General features: G+C 43.5%; 2 protein-coding genes across 2 annotated transcripts; one reads left to right on the top strand and one right to left on the bottom strand.

The window, feature by feature from the left end:
* Positions 1–1,324: 1,324 nt before the first annotated feature.
* On the bottom strand, positions 1,325–2,473 carry LOC134194612 (alpha-1A adrenergic receptor-like). The gene has a single exon (XM_062663555.1). It carries the CDS (start codon positions 2,471–2,473, stop codon positions 1,325–1,327), a length of 1,149 nt encoding a protein of 382 aa, XP_062519539.1.
* A 1,293-nt stretch (positions 2,474–3,766) lies between these two features.
* On the top strand, positions 3,767–7,325 carry LOC134194611 (uncharacterized). The gene is made up of 6 exons (XM_062663554.1): positions 3,767–3,953; positions 4,034–4,933; positions 4,996–5,101; positions 5,462–5,604; positions 5,668–5,766; positions 6,761–7,325. Exons 1-6 carry the CDS (start codon positions 3,767–3,769, stop codon positions 7,201–7,203), a joined length of 1,878 nt encoding a protein of 625 aa, XP_062519538.1. The 3' UTR covers positions 7,204–7,325.
* The last annotated feature ends 175 nt before the right edge of the window (positions 7,326–7,500 follow it).

The raw sequence follows: 7,500 nt of genomic DNA, 5'->3' as shown, positions 1-7,500 counted from the left end.
ACAACTGTCTTGTATACGTGACCAATGGCATTCCCAATTTGCTTTAACCGTGTTTATTCTCATACGTATACACGTTCCATGCTTTCATGCTGTAGTTACCATTCACTCTGAGGAGGATTCAGTTATGGGAACTTGATGACTCTACTGGGTAAGAGATGTTGTATGCAGTACCCCTAGAGGGAAGTACTTGTAGTGCTGCATTATGGAATAGTGTGCAGAGATTAGACTCCTTTGCACATGTTCTTCATTTCCTATGCATGATGGCAAGCGAGCACTTAGTGTAACCAGCATCCGTAACAAACGAAGTAATTGCATAAAATAAGTAGAAGTAAGTAGAGCATGGAATTGATTTGCGTGAGACCGACTGCCTTACAAATTAACAAAGGCATCAGATTGACTGTTAGGCTGTTTACTGTTTATAGAGAGAGGAAACATGTGAAACCAAGTCACGCGTTTTCATTTTGTGAATTTGAAGTTGATTGCTGTTGGAGAAATGATTTGCAATGTTTGATCTTGAATTGTTTTTTGGATGACATAGTGAGCAAGCCACTTCTCTCCTCTGCGCATAAGATATTGATGATGATCATGGAAGCATAGTTTGCACTTACTGGAAAGGTGGGATGGATGTACTGTGAAATTTGTTGAATTAGTTTATGTTGGGCGTTCTGTGTACAATTTGTTTTTTTGTTTTTTTGTGTGGTGGTGGTGGTAAAGATTTCTCTTGTATTTGTCTTTCCACGTTTCTGTCAATACTGTAATTTAGACATCTGGTTATAGCTATTTTGCTAAAACGACTTTGGCCATAAGCATGTACACCACTGTCTGTTTGTCTGTCTGTCTGTCTGTCTGTCTGTCTGTCTGTCTTTCTGTCTGTCTGTCTGTCTGTTTGTCTTTCTGTCTGTCTGTCTGTTTGTCTTTCTGTCTGTCTGTCTGTCTGTCCGTCCGCGCTAATACTAGGTATTCACGTCAATTGCAGTCACGTGAATTTCACAGCAGAGCAGCCTATGCTTCAGCTAACTGTACACGCAAACGTCGTAATTTTTAAACACACGTGCAAGCACTGAGTTGAAACCAAGCAAATCATCTGGTCTTCCAATAATTAAGCGGATACGCACAATGTCTAGAACGGCTTCAGAGACAGGAGACACTCTATATCTCACTCTGGCTTCTCAACAGAGTGCATATCTCTGGCCTGTAGTCACGAACTTACTGGCGCAGCAGTCTCTGTCCAACTCCAATTTTTTTATTAGCCACAAATATAGTTTTGGGTTGTCGTAAAAACTACCATTTTTAATAACTAAAATTTTGTTTTTGTACCAATTGTTTACGAGTCTGAATCTTCGGAAACCGATTGTCTCAATAGTTTCCGGACAGAAATCCGGACTGCTGATCTGAGTCCGGTGTGTCCTTGAATGCAGATGATGGGGGTGACGGCCATTACCAAACTGACAAGCACCATGTGAGCGCTGACGACGTAGAAAGTTGTGTAGCCCTCCACATTGCAGGCGTTCTCGTCAATCGGTCCAACCGTCCGCGACACAATGATTGCAGCAATTCCCGCTATGTAGACGACAACGTACAAAATGCTGCTCTTGAAAATTGCCAGAGTCATCTTAAAGTCGGGTCGGGTCGACCCGTTTTCGTGTGAATACGATGCCTTACTGTGAGCAATGGAGACAACATCAGACAGCATAGACACTCTATTGGAGCTCATTTGTGCACTGTTATTACCACTGATGACTCTCCTCTCTTCAGTTTCTTGAGAGGTGGTGAATACTCCCACTATCTGTCTTCTCTCACTTGCTCTCCGTTGGCTTCTCCTGAAGATTCTGTACACGCCAGCTTGACAGACGACCATGATGACAACACTGACAAACATCGAGCCCGTGTAGGCAATCATAAAGTACGACGGGACGACGTTGAAGTCGGGTGCACAAATGATACGCGCTTTCATCTCAAAGTAGGATTGCTTTGACAGGTTGGGTAGCAGAGCGATGCATATGCTACACAACCAGACAACCAAGAGTACGAGAATGGTGACACAGCGTGAGAAGATTCTTTGCAGTGGATACTTAATTTTCACATATCTCTCGACGCTGACGGCCGCGTGGCTCATCCAAGCGACTGACGTCAGAACAACAAGAAGAAATCCGTTCAAATAACACGGAATCGAGTCAGGCCACACGCCAGCCTGTATGACAATCCACACAGCAAGAGAAACGATGCTCACGTAGTAGAGAAAACCGATAACCGCCAAGTTGGCCACTAGAAAATTGGTTGTAGTTCGGAGGCGGCGGATGCAGACAATGGAAAGCAAGACGGTACAGTTGACCGTCACTCCGACCGTCCACAAGATTATCAGCACACTGGTCATGATCCCTATATATGTGGCACCGAAGTACGGCGTGTCGTCACACGTGGACCCGTTCTCAAGCGTCTCGTTCCGCACGGCAGCGTACTCGACGTCTTCCATTCTAGTTCCTTTCTCGATCAGCAGTCTGGACGGCTTGCCTTCGAGACGAACGGAATGCGAATGGTCTCTTGGCGTTAAACGTCTTGTATTTTTAGATGCTCCAACTGGAACTGCTCGCCCAGATGGAGCGACCCAGTGACTGCAACGGATATGTTGAACGCGTTAGCGTGAGTATAAATAAGTAATGAATCTGGCGGTTGACTGGCTGCGATGTCGTACTCATGCTCATCAAGTCAACTTGCTGAATGGCTTTTCTTGGATGTGCTGCTACCGGATGAATACCGCTGTACGTGTCCTGTTGGAACGGAAGACGTCTCGGGCGGTGACTATTCCGAGAGGAGATTTCTCAATGCGACGATTACTTGTTGCTATCTAGGTGGATATTCCTGCACACTCTGGCTGTGCACGCCCTGCAGTGGTTGCGCGAGTATACGCCCGCTGTACCGGTAATTCTCTTCCGGGCCGGTACCTTCCTAACCTAATTGCAATTACTTCAACATAGAAGCGGGTAGTGCGTTCACACACGCAACTAGCTGTTTTCTGATTGTTAGTACTTCTATAGGCATGGGATATTGTCTAGTACCGCAACTTGTGTATACGCTTGGAGCGTCTTGCAACTGTTTTCGGAGTATTAATTAATTAGGCAATTAATTAATGTATTTCTCTATGTCGGTGGGATTGTCTAGTACCGCAACTTGTATCTTTGGCAGTGGCATTCCCTAGGGACAGTTGCCAGACACCATGGCGGAGTGTCTGGGTCATGCACTTGATGTTTTGTGTATATAAACTCTAGCGTTAATTAGTTAACATTTCCGCGGGTTTTGAATGTTGAAGACTTAGAGTCATTGGTCTGATTGAGATATTCAGGTCTTGGTTATGGTTTACAAAAACTCTTCGGTCACTACTATACAGTAGCTTACAATGCGAGAAGGTCTGACCGGATCCGGAAATGATACCACGTTGAGGTTAGTATTTTACCGCGAGCTAGACAATTTAATCAGTGAAACGCATATTGTAGTTAACTGTTTGGATATTTATATTCTGCTTCTAGTTTTGAAGAAAATCTTGAACTGAAATTTATTTTAATTAAGCTATTGAAAATAGACTAAATGCATACATAAGTTATTAATTATAAACAGCTGATTGTTTTCCGATAGTAATAAATGTTTAAATAGTAGTACATAGTAGTATATAGTAGTATATAGTAGCATCGAACTTTGGCGTTTCTTGCAGCTTTGTTGTTGTATCAACAATATGGTCTTGATGTAAGACCATCTGGCAAGCTGTCAATTAATGTACTGCGAAGTATGTATTGACACTTCACCAAGTGTGCTTCTTGGGAAGTATTGGTATCACGTGACGACAATGGAAGTTCCAACACTTCTTCTTCTGCTGCTAGTCACATGCAATCTCCACTTGTCTGAATGTGGTAGGAAAGACTGGTGGACGAAAAAATTAACGAACGATTTCTACACAGCAGGTGGAGATCACAGAATTAAGTGTCTTCATCGACGATGAGTGCAGTTGTGATTTGTTCTAAAGAATAGGTTGTATTTGCAGGTCGTCTTACCGCTCGTCAGTTGAAGTATGCTGCTGAGAGTCAGACTTACAAGTCTGTATTGTCGGTCTTCTATTTTCGTGACGCGAGCCCAGGCAGTGTTTGTGATGGAAGCTGTGAAGACTCCTATCTTAGCACTCCGCAGTACAAAAGTGTAGCTAAGACTGCAGGCATTCCTTACAAGCACCTTCCTAGGAAAGTTTACTGGCTTAGTGCACAGGGAGTGGATGCATTTCAGGCGGTTGTTGAAACAATGTCCAAGCCTGTTCTCGTCCACTGCTTTGCTGGATACTCAGCAACAGGGCTGACTTTGCTTTATCTTTTGAAAACTGGAGTGTTTACATGTGAAGAAGTCTTTAGACAAGCAGCCGCTATTGGATATGAATACTGGACCAGCTCATCGTATGTTAAACTTGCTAGTCAACTGTCCACATCACCAACAACGTGTAGAAAAGCTGCGGACTCATTGAGCAGAAATGAGCTATCAAGCTCTTGGACAAGCTATTGGCAAGCTAAGAAACTGACCGAGTGTGTCTACACTGCTGGACAGATTCAACGCAATCACATCTGTGACATGAAGCAGGCAGGTTTCAAGGCTGTAGCCAATATGAGGAAGGGTCCCAAAACTTTAGTGGCACATCAACCTTCTCAAGAAGAAGTAACTTTACTCAACATTCATTCGTATGTTCCAGGCACCTATCAAAACGGTGGACGGCAACTACGTGCAAATTTGCTGCAGGCCAGGCTCGATACAAACAAACCAAACTCATATATTTCTTCAAATTCTACAGACAATTTCGAGTCAATGAATGAGTGTGAGTTTGGTGACAACATTGGATACAATGAAACTCTGGAACGTTTGTATCTTGCTGATAAGAAAATTCCGTACTACCATGTTCCGGGTGTGTAGATCCTCGTCGTCGATGCATGTGTTTGACATTGACTTGATATGTCTTTTGTGAAGTGGGGGGATATTTCAAGTATGACGAAGATGCTTTGATGGGTCACTACTGTGTTCTAAAGGAGCTGTTTGAAGACTACTGTCCCGTGTTATTTCATTGTCGCACAGGGTAAGGCAACTGGTAGTATATATCAGGCAGTTATAGTAGGTTTGCAAAGTCTGAAGTGTCATTGTGTCATTTAGTGTGTGTGTGTGTGTGTGTGTGTGTGTGTGTGTGTGTGTGCGTGTGTGTGTGTGTGTGTGTGTGTGTGTGTGTGTGTGTGTGTGTGTGTGTGTGTGTGTGTGTGTGTGTGTGTGTGTGTGTGTGTGTGTGTGTTTCAACAGATCAGGTCTTTTACTATTGAAATAATACATTATAAATATAATTGTGATATTTGATATAATAATTGTTTGGATTATTAGTATTAGTAAAATTAATTTAGTGTTTACGATGGAAATTTGTCAAGAGGTTATCTTAACATTGTGACAGTACCCGTTCAGCATACTTCGCCATTCTTTATCTTGCTGTTACGGAAGGGAGGCCATGCTCATGGGCATTATCCAAAGGTCGATCAATTGGCTATGAGTTCTCTACATATCCGATGTGCCAAGTAATCACTAGTTTTAAAGAAGGTGAGAGGTTAACTTAAGGGAAGTTATACTTGTTAAATCTTTTGAGGGATCACGTGTTTGTAGGGAGATATCGTTTGCCGGTTTGTGGCACTCCAACTCCTGCTATAGAGCCAGTTCCAACTGAAAGTCGTTTACAACTTATAACAACTTCCCAGCAACCAAGTGAATGAGTCTAATCAGTAGATTTGTACTGATTTCAATTACATGAGGAGAATAGGCAGGCAAACAAACAACAGTATGATCGTAGATACAGAGGCAGACAGGCAGATACATGTGTATAAAGATTGACAGTTGGACAGACAGACAGACAGACAGACAGACAGACAGACAGGCAGACAGACAGACAGACAGATTATTTTATTGTTGCAGATCCTCTACTTGTACACATCCTAAACCTCTATGATGAACCAGTCCTTCACAGCGAAATACTTTAAAACATTAGTGGACTTGGATCTGTACATTAAAGTCAAAAAGCTTGTCCATGCCATTCTTTGTTTCTGAAACTCTTGACAACTTTTTCAGGATTACTTTTGCATTGCATCTTTGAAGAATCAGACAGACAGACAGACAGAAACCCACACAGACAGGCAGATAGACAGAGACAGACAGACAGACAGAGAGACAGACAGACAGACAGACAGACACACACACACACACACACACACACACACACACACACACACACACACACACACACACACACACACACACACACACAGGGAGGGAGACAGAGAGACAGACAGACAGACAGACAGAGACAGACAGACAGACAGACAGAGACAGACAGACAGACAGAGACAGACAGACAGACAGAGACAGGCATACAGACAGACACAGACAGAGACAGACAGACAGACAGAGACAGGCATACAGACAGACACAGACAGACAGAGACAGACAGACAGACAGAGACAGACAGACAGACAGACAGATAAACAGAGACAAACAGGCACACAGCCAGACAGACGGAAAAACAAAAAGACATAAACAGTCAGGCAGACCGATAGGCAGTCGTGCACAATAGAATCATGTACGTCACTCAGTTTTCTATTATACTATTGATATAGACATACGGTTGTCTTGCTTATGAAATTTGATGTCTAAACTATTAGAAATTTATATGCACAATAGTGATGTAGTTGTTGATAATATATAGATTGTACTGCTTTCGGCAGTTGGACTTCCTGGACTCCCTGCAGTCGGACGTGCGACCCAGGAATACAGACCAGAACTCGAACTAAAATCGCACCGAACTGCCCTACCGGAGCATCCAAACAAATGGATCAAAGTCGCGTCTGTCAGAGTCGTCCTTGTGTGATTGACATCACTGACATACGTCTCGGACGTCGCCTAAAGAAACCATGCAAAGCGGTCTCGCTTCGCAACGTTTCGCAGATCGTTCCGCATTGCACCGACTCTGATGGACTAGACATGTCGGTTGTACTCGCCAAGCAAAGTTGGTGTCTGGGTACAACGTCGAGCGTGCTGTCTCTTTGCTCTCCCGTCAAGACCAGGACGAAATCAGTGCGATCACGATGTGGTAGAGGACGTGTGCTGATTGCAGTGAACCGGAGCTGTGGAGAGGTGAGAGTGGGGTAGACGGACGACTGGTGCAATATTTGTTGTTGTGTTGTGGTGACATTTAGCTGTGCTTGTTGGCGTGGGTATACTTGATGTGCGTCCCTTTGTATTGTAATGTTTCTTTGTTTGCTGTCTTCAAATCTTGTGTAAAGCTTTGCTGCGACAGCTAAGCACGAGGCGTTATACAAATATTGCTTTCGTTGTCGTCTCAACAGCTACATGATTTGTATACATTGCAAAACATGTAACTGCAGTTGCATAGCTTTTCCTATATGCTATAATGCGTGCTATATTGAGTTGAACACGGTGACAGGA

The sequence above is a fragment of the Corticium candelabrum genome, chromosome 19, assembly GCF_963422355.1.
Source record: "Corticium candelabrum chromosome 19, ooCorCand1.1, whole genome shotgun sequence".
NCBI classification, from domain to species: domain Eukaryota; kingdom Metazoa; phylum Porifera; class Homoscleromorpha; order Homosclerophorida; family Plakinidae; genus Corticium; species Corticium candelabrum.
The sequence above is the reverse complement of the archived record's forward strand: the minus strand, read 5'-3'. Positions and strand labels throughout refer to the sequence as shown.

What these genes read in the sequence shown, in the direction of transcription:
- LOC134194612 (XM_062663555.1), bottom strand. Translation starts at nt 2,473, where the DNA reads ATGGAAGACGTCGAGTACGCTGCCGTGCGGAACGAGACGCTTGAGAAC.
- LOC134194611 (XM_062663554.1), top strand. Translation starts at nt 3,767, where the DNA reads ATGTACTGCGAAGTATGTATTGACACTTCACCAAGTGTGCTTCTTGGG. An exon ending in GAACGATTTCTACACAGCAG is followed by an intron (nt 3,954 to 4,033) that starts GTGGAGATCACA and finishes TTGTATTTGCAG; the next exon opens with GTCGTCTTACCGCTCGTCAG. An exon ending in TTATTTCATTGTCGCACAGG is followed by an intron (nt 5,102 to 5,461) that starts GTAAGGCAACTG and finishes ACATTGTGACAG; the next exon opens with TACCCGTTCAGCATACTTCG.